This window comes from Falco punctatus (genome assembly GCF_963210335.1).
Source record: "Falco punctatus genome assembly, chromosome: 18".
NCBI classification, from domain to species: Eukaryota; Metazoa; Chordata; class Aves; order Falconiformes; family Falconidae; genus Falco; species Falco punctatus.
Window position 1 is genome coordinate 4,765,705 of NC_137598.1, and position 19,525 is coordinate 4,785,229.

The 19,525-nt window shown below is 58.6% G+C and overlaps 1 protein-coding gene across 3 annotated transcripts; it reads right to left on the reverse strand.

The window, feature by feature from the left end:
- Nucleotides 1-1,206: 1,206 nt before the first annotated feature.
- TFCP2 (transcription factor CP2) lies at nucleotides 1,207-18,902 on the reverse strand. Of its 3 annotated transcripts, none has more exons than XM_080367978.1 (15): nucleotides 18,545-18,893; nucleotides 12,466-12,617; nucleotides 11,797-11,873; nucleotides 11,274-11,379; nucleotides 10,980-11,086; nucleotides 10,146-10,298; nucleotides 7,712-7,822; nucleotides 6,857-6,945; nucleotides 6,389-6,467; nucleotides 5,844-5,937; nucleotides 5,126-5,216; nucleotides 4,089-4,195; nucleotides 2,716-2,858; nucleotides 1,986-2,037; nucleotides 1,207-1,854 (listed from the first exon to the last, which is right to left on the reverse strand). In XM_080367978.1, exons 1-15 carry the CDS (start codon nucleotides 18,664-18,666, stop codon nucleotides 1,817-1,819), a joined length of 1,521 nt encoding a protein of 506 aa, XP_080224104.1. In that variant the 5' UTR covers nucleotides 18,667-18,893; the 3' UTR covers nucleotides 1,207-1,816. The 3 variants fall into 3 exon arrangements, with proteins under 3 accessions (XP_080224104.1, XP_080224105.1, XP_080224106.1); XM_080367979.1 differs by having other exon boundaries at nucleotides 6,419-6,467; nucleotides 18,545-18,892; XM_080367980.1 differs by lacking the exons at nucleotides 1,207-1,854; nucleotides 1,986-2,037; nucleotides 2,716-2,858 and adding an exon at nucleotides 2,875-3,617 and having other exon boundaries at nucleotides 18,545-18,902.
- Nucleotides 18,903-19,525: the final 623 nt, after the last annotated feature.

Here is a 19,525-nt window from a genome sequence, read left to right on the forward strand (position 1 = left end):
GAGGCAACCAAGTGGCTACCTCCTTCCCGCCGGAATCACCAGCCTTTACCCCGACACTGTGACCCCCCAAGCTCACGTGGTGCTGGGCGGACGAGCCCAGGTGGAGAGGATCCCCCCAGCACCCTGCTCCATTTCCAGGACTGACTGCTGGATCCTCCAGTTCCTCGCCAACCCCAATGCAGCTGGGTTTTGGGGGCGAGGAGGAGCCACCGCAGTCCTGAATAACTGTTTTGGGGAGCAGCTGCGACGGAGAAGGGAGATGGGGGCACTACGGGGCCCTTTGCACCAGGACAGTCACAAGTGGCGGCTGTGGGAGCTCGGCTGGTGCAAGCAAATCCTGGGAAGGTTTAGCCAGGACTGAACCAGCTCTGAACTGTGTTTGCAATTTTGTCTTAGCTATTTGGATTGCACCTCCAAGAAGACAACAGCTGGCTGAGGAAGATGGGAACACAATCTTTTAAGGCTTACAAAGACAGAAGAGCAGCCGGTATTTTAGCAGCAGGGACGTGGCCGTCACAATTGTAGCGTCCGTTAGTGCCTTCACTCACCCCATGGGCCCTCCCTGGCCCGAGCCGGGACCTACAGCACCTGCCTGGGCTTGGATCTCCTTGCAGCCTGATTTAAAAATAAAAGCCCCGCTTTACATTGTTTTTTTTTTTCCCCAATTTTGGGTCAAAACGTCCTCACATAGCGCCGATGGTTGGAGACAGGCGTTACCCCAGGCATCTCAGGCTCTGCTTGGGGATCTTATGGATGGGAAATGGGATCCCTCAGCTGCAGAGCAGGGCAGATCCTTCACCCTGGAGATCTTCCTGCTGTCCAGGAAACCTGCACGGAGGCACCCATGTCACCATCAAGTCCCAACGGCTTTGAATAACCCCTTGAACTTGCTGTTCGCTGTCTCCTCAGTGCGCGCAGGGCTACACCCCCCCCAGGGCAGCTACAGAGGCTGGGCAGGGGCAGAAAATGAGGCAGCAGGTAGATATCGCCCAACATTTCAGTGGGAATAGCTACGTCTTTTTTTTTTCCTCTCCCTAAAACACGCAGAAAAGAATCCCACAGAACAAAGTAGTTAAGCTATTCCTTTATCCAGCTCCGCTTCGCTCCACGTTTTGCTCCAGCTTTATACAACTAATTCTGTATATAAAGTCCCTGACGACCTTACGCTCGCAAGGGAAGAAGGATGGCACCACAACCACACCTGCATACACAGAGCCAACACCGTTTCCGAGGTGGGTGGAGAGAAAAACAAAGTCACCACCTTTGTCTAACAGATGCGTTGTAATATTAAATGAAAGCTTAATAAAATCTTTTCAGAATGTCCCTCCCAGCCTACCACTCCACCAGCACAGTACGCAGCGTGTTTGAGACCTGCTCAGCTCAGCACGTGCCCAAGGGCCAGTTGGCTTTGTTGGGCCAGTTTAATTCATGTTTTTTCGCCAGTCTGCGAACGTCGCGGGAGCCAACGCCTCTCAGAAAAGCAGAGCACGCTTGCCACAGAAAAAACCCTCACGCAGGTCTTAGGTCCCAATGGCAAATTTCTACCGAGAGCTACGCAAGGGTGCGACCTGGTAACTTCAAGCCTCAGAGCTCCAGCAATTAAGCAGCACGTTACCATCCACAGCCATTTAGATGCTGTCGGAGCAAGGAGGTCCCCTGCCAGAGAGACAGCCGAGTGACCGTCGGCTCGGGGTCTTTCCAGGGGGTGCCCAGGAGTTTCCAGATCTCTGCTCGTGTCCTTGTGCTGGAAGTGAAGGGTCTTCATGCGCGGCAAGAGGATCGCGGGTGTTCCTCACGTTCCTCATCCCATCCCCTCCTACTTCAAGATGATGTGGTAGCTATCATTGGTTTCAGCTGCAAAAGAAGCAAAGGGCGTGAGCCAGCCACGACAGCACAGGGATCCGCTGGGTTGAGCGGATCTGACACAAGAGCTCCCCAAGAGGTACAGAAGGGCGACAGAAGATGGAGCCTGGGCATTTACGCACCTTTCATGGTGTCCAGAACAAAACAGGATTCGTCTTGGAAATTCTGTATCATCTGAAAGAAGCCACCAAAGCCAGCTTAGTCCGAGGCTGTACTTAAACACCGCAGAAGTGCCTCAGAGCCCGAAGTGGAGGCTTTGTGCTCTGCCATTCAGCGACAGGCATGGATTTAGAGTACCGAAAGGGCTAGAAGCTGCTCAGGCAGGAGCTCAGTGCTCTGGGAGTTAGGAAAGGCACCGGGCGTAAATATTTATTCCTTTCTCCAGCTCTCCAGAACTTAAGATCTGAACCAGCAAGCTGAGACAGAGAGAACCCATCGGATTCCGGGATGCAGGTCTGAAAGCAAAATCCTCCCACAGCAATTCCCCTCCCTGTTTTTATAGCAAAGCTGGAAAAAACCCAAGCATAAGGAGGGCGTGCAGGCAGCCTGGACCAGCTCCGGGAGAGCTGTTCACGCCTGATAAACCTCACAGGTTTAAGTGAGGTGCCCCCGGCAGCAGAGAAGCGCCCCCGAGCACCAACATCCTTGGCTCTACAGGCTTTAATGACTAACTCAGACTCTTTGGAAACCAAAGGTGAGGAGCAGGGCCCTTCCTGAGGACCTGCCCCTGGGATCTGTTCCCCAGGGTCCTGCGCAACCCCCGCAGCAGAGCTCGGAGCACCATCAGACACGAACCAGCTGAAGCAACCCAGTGCAAGAGGTTGAAAATAAGGAGCACCCACAGGCCGTTACCTCATCGCTGATCAGCACGTGTATTCCCGTCGGACCTTGCTTGTAAATCTGGCTGATCTGTTGGGAAGAGATGCTGAAGAGCTGGGCCAGCTTTTCCGTCAGTTCCACCGCCGTCAGTTCCTCCAGATAAATAGCGTGGTACACTGTGGGGAGAGGAGCCGTGGCAGCCAGACGCCAGGCTTCCACGTCTGCACCGTGGATGCAGAGACACTTTCAGCTACCGCCACGCGCGCCAGCCTAGGGAGCGGGTGCTTAGAGCAGTGCCACAGCCGGGCTGCTCTCCGCCCAGGAACACCACAGCCACGGTGGGAAGGGACTGGGAACAGCTCGTCTATCGAGCACGGCTCTTTGGCAGGTCAAACGCCAGCTCTGCTGCGCCCAAGTCGCGCAGCTATCGTCTTTCCAAGCCCAAGTTGCTAAATCGAGACGTCACTGCAGCACCTCTGGTGTCTGCTCCAGCTACACCTGATCCTGAGCTACATCAGGATCAGCTCCACAGTAACTCCCTGTCCACGTCCTGCAACGCTTGCTCTGTATTTATGCAGTCCTTGCCCCCCAAAAGCTTCTATTTCAACTAGCATCAGCCCAGCCGCACTTTGTACCATTCCTGGCAGTTTTCAATCCCAGCACGATGAAAACGCCACCCCAGAACCCCCTCACCCTTGTTCCCCCACTCCCACAAGGCAGGTCCTGGGGGAAAGCGAGAGGATTCAAACTGGAGCAGGGCAAAGAAAGGACGAGCTGTTTGCTTTTGCACTTGCCGCTCCAACAACAGAGGTGGATCAGCCGGCGCCTGGCTGCTCCGCAAATGTAGGTCACTCATTGTTGTCGGAGCAATGCTGGATTCTCGCAGGAGCTATCATTTGTCAGCTTGGAGCAGGCAATGTGCCGACAGTCAGATTCTGCAGCCACCCATTCGGTGGGCAAGGAGAAAAATCAGCTGGGAAGGACCAGGGCGAGCAAAAAGGGTTCACCGTGATTTTTTGGGCTCGGTTTGTGTACAGAGCCTGCACTAGGTTGTAGGTGAGCTCACCCGTAGGCTTGCTGCCTTGCTGCAGCGAGATGAGAGTGACAGCAGCCAACGTGAGACGGAGGGGCCGAAAATAAAAGGCGCAGACCCTCTGAGTTGCTGTGCAGGGCTCTGGTAACACCAGCAGTCCTGGCTGCAAGAGGGGCCCTTCACCAGCCAAAAGCTGTGGTGTGGGGACAAGGGGACTGGAGGCAACTGGTGCTGAGTGCCCGCGGGCAGCAGCGGCAGGGCTGGAAAGAGCCCCCGCTGCATTTCTGTTTGCTGAAGCCCCTGGCTGTTGTTTCCCCCCCTGGCAGCAGCAACCCAAGCCCACGTGCTCCCTGCCAGGCTTCGAGACTCTTACCGAAAAAAGTACTGGTAACTGTGTCCCCGTCCTCGTGTTTCTGCTGAAGGTCCCTCAGCTGCTGGGACTCCTGACACACGTAGATGGTCAGTCTGGGCCGCACCATCCTAGGGACAGAGCAGTGAGTGAGCGCCCGTGGATTTGCTCAAGGACACCTCAAGCTCCCAGCGCCTTGCCAGCGCTCCTTCCCTGGCCAGGTTCTTCAGAAGGAAAAGAGGAGATCGACAATGTCGTCCCGGAGCAAAACCATCGTGGTCACCCCCACCTTGATGATGCAGCAAAGGTTTTTGTGAGAAGGGGACAAAGTCGGCAGGGGAAGACGGTGCCAGCCGGCCACCACGCAGCTCCATCGGGCGGCTCGCTCCCGAGGACACAGCAGCCACGGTTCGCACCGCGCTTGGTTGGTAACACGTGTGCTCCTTGTTCAAAGCCTCATTTTGCAGCACAAAAGCCAGCAGCGTCTCCTGTCCTTTGTGCCCTTCTCCCCACCACAGGACCACTACGGTTTCCCTGCTACCTCCCGCACCATCGGAGGCAGCGCATTAACCCCCTGGAATGCTTCCCACGTTCTCAGCCCCACACCGGTACCTTCCCTCCTGGACACAGCCCACCCTGTGCCCCCCTGCCTGGCTGTAGCAGCACCTTCTGAAACGCTCCAGCTCAGACAGGGCGGTTAAACACCAGTCCCTGCTTCTTCAGTGAAAGGTGGAAAGGAATATTCCCATTCCGGGAAGGAAGTTCCACAGAATTAGTGCAGAGGACAGAGGAAACAAGTATTGTATCGGCAGGACTCGCTAGCTTGCAGCTTGGTTCTCTGACACTCAAAGAATAAGATCATTTCTAACGATCACATGGATTTTCTACCCCAGATTGTCCCTGGCGTGGTTACCCTGCTGGCTAAGTTATCAAACGTGACTGGAAGAGGTTCAGGAAGGTTAATGAAACTCTGTTCTCTCTAACAGCAAGAGCCAAGCAAATGGGCTAACCAAACACAACTCGCCTACCGTCCGCCACCAGCTTTTAAGCAAACAACCTACCGGCCTTTCAACGCGTTGAAGAGCCTGATGCCATCCGCAGGGCCGCAGATCTGGATAACGTCTTCTCTGGTCAGCTTCAGTAAGTCTGCACCTAGTTTTAAACATTAAAAAGGTGAGAAAGTCACACGATCTGGTCCAAAGCATGTCGGCTGCGGGGCTCTGGACACGGCAGCTGTGCCTGCTCCCCCTCTCCCCACTCGCAGAGGTCACCCCATTCCCAAACTGCTTCTCCTTTCTGCTCCCAGCTGCCCCCTGCTTCCCCTAGAAGGACGCTCGCAAGATTTTTTTTTCCAGACTGGTTTTGCAAGAGCGTGTTTTGGTACAACCCTGTGTCCCGTAAATTAAATTTACGGCCGGCTACCCAGTGCCTCGGTGACCCTGGATAACAGAGGCCCTATCACCAGGGAAGGAGGGGAAAATAAACGCGAAGCATTTCTTTACACGCTGTGCTTTCCCCCAGCTCAGCACTTCTCAGCTTGTTTTAAGATTAGAGTGTGCTGCCAGCTCTTGGAAGAGAAACCACCCCAGTCCTCACTGTTTTGCCAGTTGAGGTGGGAAATGAAGTACACGGCTTTCAGGGAGCCACGTTTTATTGTGTTATAAGAAAATTTTAAATTTATATTTGCAACGGGAACATGAAGACAGCCTCAGGAGCGAGAGGAGGCAGAGCCACCTGGCACGGAGAAGGGGCAGCCGCAGAGGGGATGGTGTAACCTACCTGAGAAGTTTCTGAAAAGCCGAGAAAAAGTGGAGAAGCGGTTTCGGTGCAGCCACTGCTGGGCTTCCTGGGGCGTGCTGGTGGGCAAGAGGTTCTGCAATGCAGGGAAAGAAGGGTCAGAGGCAAGGTGGAAGCATTTCCACCCAGGAACAGCTCAGTGTTTATAATCACAGTCTTAAATGGGGGCCCCAGCGAGCCAGGCTCCCAGCACGTGCACAGTAAAGCCTGTGGCCTGGACAGGTTTTGATTTAAAAGTCTTCAGAGGGACGGAGAAAGAGGAAGGAAGCAAAGGAGAAAGCACAGAGAAGATCAAGGCAATAAGTAAAGGTCACAGCAAGCTACAAAGAGCTTGCTCACAGCTCCGCGTCGCTGTACCAAACGTTTTTCACCCCGTCACCTCTTTCTAACTAGGAGTCAAAAAGAAGTTACAGCTCCCCAGAGATGTTAAACTAGAGCAGCCTCTTCCCCAGCAAACTCCAGCCACCCACAAACCCGCCCCAGCTCCATCCCCAAATCCCGTTTTCTGACCTGTGCACCATCCTTACCACAAGCATAAGCTCTGAGGTGTGACTTACATCTGCGATCGGAGGGGGTGGCTCGGGCTGATGGTTGGGAGAGCCATTGCTAGGGCGGGGAAAGAGCCAGAAACACCAGTTAGCGCTGCTCTTCCCCTCCGGCACAGGACCCCGGCGGGCAGCAACCCCCCCCCCCCCCCAAATTCCCATAACCAAGGCCACCGAAACAGCTACGTGGCTGCGGCTTTGCAAACCAACGGTGTATGTTGGGAGTATTAACGGCGCGGGGACAAGCAGCGCGAAGCAGGCTGGAGGCTGACCCTCGGCTCCAAGGGATTTCGTTTTGATTTTCCCCACAGACACAGCCCCTTAGGCTGCTGCCACCCCCCTGTACACCTTGGAACCTTCCTCTCGCCAGCGGTCACCGCCAGCTCGGGCACATCGATCTCTTGTGCGAGGCAGAAATTGCGAGCCAGGCGGCCTCCCCTCCCGACTTACCCTTCGCCAATGGAAAAGCTGCTGTGGGAGCTGTTGAAGCCAGGGGATGGCGTGTTATTGACGTACGTTATCTCTGGCCAGGGAGAACACTAGAAAGGAAAACCCAGAGAGTCACAGGGTTGCTGTGAACCAGCGCGGACATCTGCTCTGGTCAGCGCCGGGTGACAGCTATTTGCTGACCGACAACCGACTCTGAAACAGAATTAAGGCATAAAAGTGGGGGATTAAAAGAAGCCGTGCCAATTCACTGCAGATGGCCACAAAGCTCACGTTTAGCGGTTCTTAATCTCAAAAGGCCAAAAGTCACAGAACTCAAACACAGCGAGATCTGGGGTCTAAACCATCACTCTGGCACGGGGCTGACACACAGAAACCTGGGAACCTCCGAGCCCGAGTCAGGCACTGATGAGTGTTCCCGAACCCACCCAGGGCAGGACAAGGGCTCCCCTCCCCAGGGCTGCTCAGCACCCACCCCTCAGCCCATCGCATTTGAACAGACTGACGCTTTCCTCTAGCACAGGGAGCAAACAACTGGGTTTTCTGCCAGCTCACAACCTCAGCGGCCGGTTGCCACATGGGCAAAACGAAGCTTGCAGGGAGAGGTAAAAACTTTTTATTAGGTGAGCTATTACAGCGGGGAAAAACCCGCCGCGTTTCCAGGCACAAGAGCCCTTTTTCAGGTCTGTAAGAAACACCTCCTCTGCCTACAAAATTTATCTTGCTTTTGTCTTGTGGCTATTAGCCATTTGGCCAAGGTTTCACAGCAGAACAGGCAGCTCCTCGTCGCCTGCGGGCGAGGTAAGCCAGGTTTCATTAAAACAACGATGCCAGCCGCTGCACGACAGAGCATCCCACCTCCGTGAGTATCGTGGTTTCATAGGAAGGCTGGTATTTCTCCTTCTCATGAGGCGTTCGCTTCTCCATCTTTTCCCTGTCCGTCTTCTGCTTCCGATCAGCTCCTTTGGGCTGGAAAGGAGACATCCCTGTTAGAACAGCCGCGTGGAAGGGCGGCAGCAGACGGCCGGAGAGGCGTGCGAGAAATGCAAGCAGCAGAGAAGGTGACTCGTCCTTCTACTCACCCACTTGTTGCTTTACAGGGGGAAAAGGAAGAGGCTGCGACTATCCGCACCGAGAACTCACTGCGGTGACGGCAGCCCTTCGCGAACAGCCCCAAGATCCTGAGCCACCCACGTGCCTGCAACGGGGCCCAAAGCATCTGAACGAGGGGGCGAAACAGCCTTGAGACACACTTCTCCCGACAGCGTATGTCGGCTCTAAGGGGACAAAGGCCACTTTCTGGTGTCACGTATCTGAGCTGCGTCTTTTGCACCTTCGTCAACCCCTTGGAGAGGCAGCGTTTGAGTGGCACAAACGGCACTGGGACACCAAAGCGCTCGGTTATGTCCTTGCCTTTGCCACAACCTCGAAAACCCACGTGCTCTCTCATGTCCAAGATTAACGTGATTTTACTCGCTGCCTTTATCAAACGCTCAAAGCCCCAGGGAAAGCAGCAAGGAAGAGAGCGCCCTTATAACTGCCAAAGCCATCCCCGGTGCTCCCCTTGGCAGAACCCTAAAGAAATTGGCTCAAAACTTGGCTCTCCGTGGTCTCTGCCTGTACTCACAGGCGGGAGGAATTTCTCTTGGTGGCCCAGCACAGCTACCTGCCAGCAGGCAGCCGCCTCCCGCGGGGATGAGTGGTACCCACGGCACTGGTGGAAAAGCTTTATACAAATACAACGGGGAAATTGTTGTTTGTTACAATCAATCAATACAATCCTGCTCCCCAAGTTCCAAATCTCTTCCCTCTGGACAGGAAAGCTGAGACCTGAGCAAGCCACCACCGTGCTCACAGCTGGGTGAGGAGGTGCTGCTCAGCTGTGGCGTCACGAGCCTGTTCCTACCGTGAAAATCTCATCTTTCCACAGGCAACGCTGCTGCGCCTGCTGGCTCGAGCAGATCCGTGCCCCAGACACCAACGCGTGGGTAAGGGCCCCTCAGAAGCTATTTAGAGCTTTGAGAGGCAGAGGGGAGGATGGAAAGAGCGGGGCAGGAGCCCGAATCACGTTAAAACCCATGAAGGACACCCTGTGGCAAAGAGGTCTCACACGGGCACGGGGAAACGCGCATGGTGTTGCGTCTGCTGCCCAAAGAGCAGCCCTGACCCCAGGAAAGCGGCTGTGTTGGGGAGCAGGAGATAAGGGTGAAGACACCACAGACCACCCCTTGCAGACAGACCGTGCCCTGAAGCCACAGCTTCACCACTTTGGGTTTTCCCAATCCAAGGGGAAAAAAAAACCTCCCCGAAACCCCCACAAAACCCAACCCATCCCCTGGCACCAAGAGCTGAAGCCCAGTAGAAACGCAGCAGCAGATGCCTCGCAGTTTCGTTGTCCTCCGGGTGCCTGCTCGTGACCAGCCCTAACTCCCCACCCCGCAGCCATCCGTTTCGGCTACTTGCATCGAGATACCAGCCACAGCTCCAACAAGCCCTAAAACATCCCACCCCTGCCTTCGAAATGTTATAAACCAAACAGGCAAGAGGGGAGAGGGGGAGAGAGAGAGAGAGAGAGAGAAGGGGGAAGATGCCAAGCCAGCAGCAGGGCACGCTGCCCAGTATCCCGCAGCAAGCTCAGGGCACAGCGGCAAAGCAGTGCAGGCACCCGGCCAGGCACCCACCCCCGCTGGGTGCCAAGTGCCTCTAAAGCCCGGAGAGAGGAGCCACGCACCAAGGTTTGGCGTTACAGGGAGGGATGGGGTAACGGAGGCAACCTCCGCGTCCCAGACAGCGTGGGCACGGCATTGCCAAAGCGCTGCTGCGTGAACCGCCCTTCTCAGCCCGAACTGCTGCGCCCCGGCAATTCCGCAAGCGATTCGCAACAGGGACCAGACGCCGGCACCGCTGGAGAGGCCAGGTGCAGGCAGATCATCGGCAACAGGTAATATTCAAGCGAGGAGTTTAGACAGACACCAAGGATGCTTGGAAGATCTCCCGAGGTGATAAGACTAAACGTGGGAGGTTTCAGACAGAGGCAAGGCAGCCCATGTTCTCCCCGTACATTGTTCTTGGCTTACTGGTTTTATAGCCTCAGCGACCTCCGGCCTCGACTGACAGGGAGGAACCAGGGGAGAGCAGCGACGTGAGACCAGAAGGACCACGAGGGCCCTTCCGCAAGCAAACACAGCCACAGTCCTGCACCCATGACGTTCACTGGGGCCACAGCATGAACTGGGATCGACATCCCAGTTTGTTTCCTAGCCTTGGGAAGGTCCCCAAGGGGCTGCGGTACCTTGAAGACCTTGATCTGGCAGCTGGCAGAGTGCAGGTGCTCCGTGTACTCCCCGTTCTCGTTCTCCTTGAAGGTGTCTATCTGGACCCGAAAGGGCACCCCCTTCTCTCCCCCGTGCTTCCGCATGGTGAACTCTGTGCTGATGCAGTGAACCTGCGGGAAGGCAAGGCAGCCTGCCGTCAGGAATCCCCTCCTCAGGAATCCCCTCCTCAGGAATCCCACCGTATGACCCACCACAACGCGGCCGTTCCCCTCGTGGGAGCCGGGGCAGCACTCACATAAAGGGTGAGAGGGCGAAATACGGAGCGGGGATGGGACCGCAAGCCCCCCCAGCACGAAGGACGTAAGGGGATGCCATGGCAGAGGTGGAGCCACATTCTTTCAACAAGTTTTGCAACCTCTTAATGCCACAAGCAAGCCCCAGACCAGCAGGGCAGCCAGTTCTGCGGCACCAGCCTCCGCAGGCGGCAGCCCGTGTATCCTGGCTGGGAGGGCCGGACTTCCAAAAGGTATTTTAGGCAGCTGGTGAGATGTGCAAAAGCATCTAAGCAGGATGGAGACTCAAATTCTGGAAACAGTGGGACCTAAACCACCACTAAAATGTGTAAAACAACTGGTTGGTGGTCAGCTGTGCCCGTGCCTTGCTCCCTCATGAGCTGCTGCTCTCTTGCAGGAGGCAGGGCGTGTTTTAGTTGACATCCTTCTACCACTGTAGCATCTGGCTGCTATTTCAGTGCTCCCGAGTTAGAAAAAGCATCTTTTTCCCCCTTGGAAAACTTATTTTTTCCCCCCTAGATGCCCACAACGGGAGTTTTTCCACTTTTCCTCTTTTACCTGGATAAACACAGAAGTCCTCTTGGAAGGATCCCATAGGAACTCCACCGTGTTGAGCTGGGTTGGGTTTGCTCTCGGGTCAATGATGCCCACGGACATCGGGATATCTGTAGGGGCACATACGGAGAACCAGCTGCGGTTTGTAGCGGGAAGGGATTTGCAGGGAACTTATGGAAGAACCAACCACGTCTCTCAAAACGCGGGACCGTGACAGCACTTTGTCCCTTAAAGGGACCGGGAGCCTGGCTGGAGGCACCTCAGGCACCCGCGTCTCCGCCAGCCCCGAGGACTCACCGATGTCCAGTATCCTGTCCCCGGGCCGGTTCCACCGCCAGCCCTCCAGCTGCTGGTGCTCCGTGTACTGCAGGCGCCGGTCATGAAACACCACCCGGAATATGCTCTAGAGGGGAGAAACAGTCTGGGGCTGGAGCTGCCGTGGGAAACTCGAGCCGCGAGGTGCTTCCCGGCACGAGAAAAGGGGCAGAGAGGGGAGCAGAGGAGCCCGAAGGCTTCACGGAGAAGCCGAAGCAATGCAAGGGAGCCCAGATGGACCCTTGGGGTGGAAGCACGAAGGTCCCAGCTTATCCCTCCTGCCACTGCCTCCTGCCTTGTCCCCAGGGACCGGCTGGACAGCACCAGCCCGGCTGGTCTCCACAAAGCGGGAGAAGGAAAAAGGGAAAACAAAACCCGCAGGTGAGGCAGACCCACGCCACACACGCTGTCATGGCGGCCGCTGTGGGGGCGCAGGGTGAGGCCACGTCCCCCCACGGCAGGGGACACCCCCAGCTGGGCGCGCGCACCCGTGTGCTCTGCTCACCTTGACCAGTTTCCCATTTATCTCCGGCAGCTCCCCGATCTTCCTGTTGTCCAGCATCCGGATTTCATAGGACTGCCCTGGGGGGAAGGCGACAAGGTACCTGGCGGTTAGTCAGGACGGACCCTGCTGCCACCCTGACACCTTTTCCTGCCACACTCGACGTGCCACTTGATCTCCTTGCCAGGTGTTGGGGGGGTTGTGACAGGAGCCCCCAGAGCCACAGCTGTAACGAACCTCCAGGAAGAGATAATCCCTCCCTTCCGGCAGCAGTACTTTCCAGGAATTACCCTTATTAACCCAAGATCAAGAACAGGGAAGAAATCGATTACACAAGCTCCATCTGCCTTTGGTCGCCAACCCTGATCTTCCAGTTCTACTTGAAAGCAGCGGGTACAGCTTGAACCTGTAAAACATCCCCCTGCAGAGCACCCGGCACCGGTAAACCACCTTATAAATCGCAAAGATTTTGAGGAGGTTAAATCCTACCGGCAATTCGCACCGCCGCCGTGAGCTGGGGGCAGGCAGCAAGGCGAAGGAAGCGGCGCTTCCCAACAGGAACAACCTGGGGTTTACTACTGAGGCGTTTTCCATTCCCGAGGGGAAATTTCCAGAATTTTACTTTTTAGGGTGTTAAACACGAGGCTCGCTCGGCCCGTGGACTTCTCTCACCTTGGTTGAGATAGGTGAGCGTTTCGTCGTGGAGCTTGACAGCGGGGGACGTGGCGGCACACAGCACGTACTGGAAAGGCAGAATTTTGTTCTCGTTTTCGGGGGGCAAGCTCGATTCTTCCTGCTTGAAGATGGGCAGGGCAAGGACGTCGCTGCAAAGAGATTTGTCAGACACTCACTTTGGCTCTGGCTACAGAGAGGCGACGCCTTCGGCATTCAGTTCCTCCTCCTAGGAAGAGCTTTGAGCTTTTTTTAGGTAAAACCACCCCCCGCCATCTCCGCAGAAGCTCAAAGGAGCGTTCAAGCAAACCGAGTGGTCTGAGGACCCGAGATCTGCCCTTGCTAAAGCTTTTTTCAGCTTAGCCTCGCCACCCACCCAAACCCCGCTCGTTTCGGGCTAAGGGACACCAGGGCTGGCGTGTCAGCCCGCAGGACGACATCCACGTCACCCATAAACGCTCATCCTCCTCCTCGTGGTCCCAGCCTGCTCACCGCTGCCAGCAGGCCGGCCCCTAACCCCTTCCCCGTGGCTTGCCGACCCCCCAGGAGAGGCTTGGCAGGAATTCCAAGTCTGGCTCAGGTCAAGGTCACCGAGTTCCTCGCCGCTGCCCCCTCTGTGTCCACAAAAGCCCCCCGTGCCCCAGCAAACGGGGGTGTCAGCGCAGGCCAGACCCTCCCTCCTGTAGCTGTAACCTGCAGGACGCACGCAAACATGGAGCAAATCCAGACATGGCAGGAGCCCTCCCAACACAAAAGCGGCAGGAGGCGGCCCCCCCAGCTTTCCCCAAACTCCCTGAGGAGCCCCCAGACCCAACGCACTTTGTGCTGAGCACTGCGCAGCCCCGACCCGGCCCAAGAGCCTGGCATGCCCTGCAGGTCCGACGAAGCCGCACGTCACAGCCCACGCGGCAGGTCCCTGCGCCGCGGGACGTGGGAGAAACCAGACCAGGTTGGTAAGACAGCCACAGGCACCTCCTGTGTACCTCGCAGATCTGCCTCCTGCCCCAAGCCACGTTTCAGGACAGGAGGAACTGCCCTGAGGGGTCAGGGTGGCTTCACCACACTCCGTTAACCTGCCACAGCCCACGCGCCCTCCTGGCTACCAGGCTGTGCGAGACGGGCTCCGCGGGAGCTCCACGCCGTGCCACCGGGCAGCACGCAGCCGCTCCAGCTGTACCAGCTTGGGCTCCCCGTCCCCTGGATTGCCATCACGCCGCTCTCGGTGCTGCCCGGGAAAAGCCAGGGTGTTAAAAGCCCCGTGCTACCAACTTTTCCCAGGAGAAGGATGTCTCCTGGTCTTTGCGGTTACATCTCCGCTCCCCTGTGATCACAGACACTCCTCCATACTTCAAAGGCCATGTGGCAACAAGAACTTGCTGAATAATCTTAATTTAAAAACCATCAGCAATACCCTTGAGCCTACGGACATGTATTTAATAGAAATTGTTTCAGAAGCTGTTTCTCAGCAGTTGTTTTGAGCCGTAACAATGGCCGAGAGCAATTATTCCGTCGTGTATAAACCAGACCATCCTCCCACCCATGCACACGAGCAGAGCCCGGAGCGAAAGCAGAACCCGGGCAAACACGTTCAAGCGGTGGGGACGTGACTGCAGAGCTGCGGATGGGCTGCCAGGGCCACCCAGAGCCACCCCACTGCCCCCAGCTGAAACGTGGCGTGGGGACAGTGGGGACGGAGCTGTTTGGGTCACCCAGAGCCACCCCACTGCCCCCAGCTGAAACGTGGCGTGGGGACAGTGGGGATGGAGCTGTTCAGGTCACCCAGAGCCACCCCACCGCCCCCAGCTGAAACGTGGTGTGGGGACAGTGGGGATGGAGCTGTTCAGGTCACCCAGAGCCACCCCATCACCCCCAGGTGAAACGTGGTGGGGGGACAGTGGGGACGGAGCTGTTTGGGTCACCCAGAGCCACCCCATCACCCCCAGGTGAAACGTGGTGGGGGGACAGTGGGGACGGAGCTGTTTGGGTCACCCAGAGCCACCCCATCGCCCCCAGCTGAAACGTGGTGGGGGGACAGTGGGGACGGAGCTGTTTGGGTCACCCAGAGCCACCCCATCGCCCCCAGGTGAAACGTGGTGGGGGGACAGTGGGGACGGAGCTGTTTGGGTCACCCAGAGCCACCCCATCGCCCCCAGGTGAAACGTGGTGGGGGGACAGTGGGGACGGAGCTGTTTGGGTCACCCAGAGCCACCCCACCGCCCCCAGCTGAAATGTGGTGGGGGGACAGTGGGGATGGAGCTGTTCAGGTCACCCAGAGCCACCCCATCGCCCCCAGCTGAAACGTGGCGTGGGGACAGTGGGGATGGAGCTGTTCAGGTCACCCAGAGCCACCCCATCGCCCCCAGCTGAAACGTGGCGTGGGGACAGTGGGGATGGAGCTGTGCAGGGGCAGCTGCGCAACACTGAGCCATGGTGAAGACTCAGGTCACCTGTCCCTCCTGTTACAGACTTTGGGCTCACGGGAGCATGAGGAAGGAGTTAAATCAGCTTTTTTTTTTTTTTTTTTCTTTAGTTGAACATTAAAAACCTTTCCCAAGATAAAACTGGACTTACCTGGCCAAATACCAGCTCCCACCCTAACAGGGCTTTAACCCTTTGGTCTCCAAGAGATTAAATACCCACCTTTCCTCCACCGCTGTGCCAGCGGCACCCGCCGCCGCTGCCCCAAGCCGAGCGGCAGAGCCCTTCCCTGCCCAAATCCCGCTGTCAGACACTACAGAGCCCTGCAGATGCCCCAGTGTCATCAAGGCACGTGTACACAATTAGGCAAATTACACAACCCGGAGGCCGAACTTCCCTGCAGCTCCATCTCATCAGCAGGCCAACCAAGGGTGTTTCATCCCGCCCGAAGAATTCCTCGCCCCAGCAAGCTGCCGAGGCAGGATGAAGCACAGATGGTCCATCCTATGGGATGGGGAAGAGCAGCACCAACCTCTTGTGCCGACAGGAAAGCGGAAAGGCTGCGCCCTGCACAAATTCCCCCTGCGGCCGGAGGAACGCGGGGCGCGCTTCTCCTGCGCTCGTGAGCGCTCGTGTGCCTCGCAGGCTGCGCCACAGCCGGGCTCCAACCCCACGTCTGCAGCCTCAGGAGACCCCGGGGGGCTTCGCTCTTTCTTTTGCTTTGCCTTGCAGGAAAACAGGCTGGGTGAGAAAGACTCAAAAGCTGCGACCTCCCCGCTCGGCTTGCCGGCACATCGCTGTCATCCCGGCTTCCACTCGCTCGTCCCGTGCACGCGGAGCTCTCGGCCGCCGCTGGATCCACGTTCCGCAGCACAGCGGGTGGCTGCGATATCACAAACTGCTTCTCAGGCCTCCAGCGATTCCACTCAGCCACCAAGGGCACTCAGCCACCTGCTGAGAGGGACGATGGGCCGGCAGAGCCATCCCTGCAAACCTCCCCAAAGCCAGCCTCTAGGTTTGTGTTAGCCGAGACCCTGCCTAACCACAGCCTCAACCCCACATTTTATTACAAGCTGCAAAAGGGCGGAAAAAAAACCCACCAAAATGCAGGATTGTCGCATCCCTGTATTTCTGGTACAAGAGCCCAACCCAATTAGCGAGGAATAATCATCGAGCAAATGATGGTTTGCTTTTGCAAGCAGCTATCGGGGAAGCAGAGCTGCTTTCGGTGCAACAGGGAGGCTGGAGCATCACCACGCCACGCCACCCCTGCCGCGGTCCCTCGGCATCGCCGCGGCCACAGGTTTCGTTTGTCTGGGTCGTCCCGTGCTTGCAGGACCCAGGTGACAGGGTCAGCTTTACACGTGGCGTGGTGCAATAAATTAAATATCTGGAGAGACGACGTGGTTATAAAACGGCAAGAGAAAGCTCGGCAGCCCCCGGGCCCAGCAGCTCCGGGGGAAGCACGTTCTCGGTGGCACAGGAGACACTTTGTTACTTCGCCTCCCGCCCCACCATCGCCCACCGAGCTCGAGTGGTCATGTTGGGGGTTGCTTGGGGAAGAGCCAGGAAGCTGCGAGGCATTCGGGTACCACCGTCCCACCAGCAGCCCCCCATGACGCCCAGCCTGGCCAAACCCAGCAGCCAGCGGCAGATTTTTCTTGAGACCAACCCAGGCGCAGTCCCGCCTGCTCAAAGGCACCTGGAGAAGCTCCCGCAACTCCGAGGGACACCCCTCCGCTTAAAACCCACTCCTTCCCTGCGCAATTTAACATGCTTTTGGGAAGACACTTCACCTAGCGGCTCCGGCTCTGGGGTGGGACAGAATCTCCTAGAAAAGAGGGGAGAATAACTGTGGGCAGACGTGTTCAGCCAATGCCCGGGTTATCACCTCCAAAACCAGCTCCGCTCTCCTCAAAAACCGAATTCCGGGGAACAACAGTAACATCACGAATTCCGGGGAACAACAGTAACATCACGAATTCTGGGGAACAACAGTAACATCACGAATTCAGGTTCATTAACAAACACAAAGCACGACCCTACCGTGCAACTCAAACGAGAGAAAGCTTCCAGCCGAGCGACAACCCTCATCACCCACCAGCACCTACCAGCGCTCGTTCCCAAGGAAGTAACGTGCCTCTTCCATAGGGAGAAGGAACAAAAGCGGACACCCCCCCCCCCGGGGGCAAGCCCGCAAAAAGTCCCAAACGCACTCAAAACACGAGGTGCCTGTTGAAACCTTTTCCCCCCTTCCCGCGACACGGAGAGAAAATGTCAGATGTCAGGACAGGAAGGTCGGCGCTCACCTACGGGGGCACACGCTCTATTTACGGGCAGCGCAGGTCAAGAAAAGTCTTGGAAAAACAGAGTCGGGTTTCAGGCGGCCGAGCGAGCCCCGTAGGTTGCGCCCAGGGCAGCGACACAGCCACCATGTCACCAACCCAGAGCCCAAAGCCCTTTTGCACCGGTAAGAGCGGTACGGGAAAATTAGGACACGGGGACCTCCAGGCTCTTTGCCACCTGCCTGGGGTCCACATGGGGGTGTGTGTGTGGGGGGATCTACCTCGTCCTCCCCCCTCGCTTCCAGCCAAGGAAGGTCCCAGGGTGAAAACAAACGGGGCAGAAGTTGCAGCCAAACTAGTAACGCTCTCACCCAAGTTACATCAAGGCAACTCCTTCGCAGACGGCGCTGGATCCGCACTGCCCCACGACGGAGCTAATTAATCAAGGACGACGGAGCTAATTAATCAAGGACGACGGAGCTAATTAATCAAGGACGACGGTGGGGAAGCACGTGGCTGCCCGCAGCCCCCGGCCCGTCCAACGCCTCGTCCACGGGCCGCACTTCCCCGTCGTGACTCGCGCAGGCGGAGACGAGGCGTTCTCGCACCTCAAACGGGGGGCACGACGCTGCGCTTCGGCCTCAGCGCGCACGGGGGGCTCGGCCAAGCGGCTGGATCCCAGAGCCGGGATCCCAGAGCCGGGATCTGGAGGACCAAGAAGCATCTCTGGAGCACGGGCCACGTACTTGTGCAACACGGCGTGAGCACCCGAGGCCGGCAGGTCCCGGTCCCAAGCGTCGCGTTCGTGCGCTAGACCCCGCAGGGGTCCTGCTCCGAGGATCGGCTCCTGGGTTAGCTCAGTCAGGAGCTGGTCTGACCCAAAAAAAACATGCCCGTGTTCCTCTGGGAGGGTAATTAATTAGAGCAAAGTACCGCTTCGGGGGTGATTAGCTTCTGGGGGGGGATCAGCGTAGGCTGTGTAAACCCAAAGCAACCGGCCGTGGGCTCTTCTGACCAGCGATGGAGAAGCGTGGGACGAAGTGGGGTGATGGAGCTGCAGATCAAGGCCATCGGGTGGCCAAAGCCCAAAAGAGCCCCCAGGGCTGCCCAGCCCCCCCCCACCCCCCAGTGCCCAGCCAGCCCCTTGCAACCGCGACTCCATCCCAACTCCGAGCGCCCACCGCCACATCCCAGGGCTGGAAACGGAGCCGAGCGCCCAACTCGCTCCCGAACCACCCCCAGGGTGACACCGCGGCCACCGAACGTGCCGGTCCCCCACCCTGGGGAGCGTTTTGGGGCTCCTCAGCCCACCCTGAGCCCCCAGCCTCTCTGCCAGGCACGGGACGGACCCCCGAGCGTCGCCGGAGCCCACCTACCTCATGCTGTAGGCCCCGGCGCCCAGCTCCTGGCCGATGCCCGACAGGCTGGCGTCGAAGTCCTGCACCAGCCCCGACTCGATCACCTCGTCGGCCAGCGGCAGCTTCAGCGCCCAGGCCATCCTCACCCAGCGGCACGGGGCGCCCGCCCCGGGCCAGGGGGCCGCGTCCCCCGTGGGGGAGGGCAGCGGGGGGCTCCTGGGCGACCTGCCCCGGTGCGACACCCCCCCGGCAGGCAGGTGGGCTCGCTCCCCTGGGGGGGCTCAGCCGCGCTCCCCCTGTCTCCTGGGGGCACCCAGCCCCCCACCCCTCGGGGGACCCTGCCCTGGGGTGGCTAACTTGGGGGGACCCCCCCCCCCTCCTCCAAGACCTGCTGCAGGGGGCTCGACCTCCCCCCCGCCTGCTGCACCCCCTCACCCCCCCCTCCAAGGGGCCACACCAGCCCCCAACCCCCCCCCGGGGCCTCACCCTCCGGGGCTCCCCAGACCCCTCAGCCCCCCCACTAAGGGCCCCCACCCCCGGGGGGCTCCGGGCCCTACTGACCCTTCCCCGCGGGGCTGCACCCCCAGGGGACCCCTGCACCCCCTCACGGGGCCGCCCCCCTCGGGGACACACACACTCCCCCACCCCTCCCGGGCCCTGCCGCCCCCCGCGGGCCCTCCCTGGCTCCAGGCCCCCCCTCAAAGGCCAAACCCCGCCAGGGGCTGCCCGCGGCCCCGCTGTACCCCCAGGGCCGCCTCCCCGAGGGGCTGCACCCGCCGAGCCCCCCCTGGAGCCCCCCCCGGCCCCGGCCCCGCCGCTCCCGCTCCCGCCCCGCCGAGGGCCCCGGGCCGCGGCCCCCGCAAGATGGAGGCGGCGGCACCGCGGGCCCCCCGCCCCCGCCGCCAGCGGGGAGCTGGCCCCGCCCCGCCGCCGCACCCAGCCAATGGGAGCCGCGGGCCGCCGGGTGACGCGCGGCGGGCGGCAGCCAATGGAGAGCTT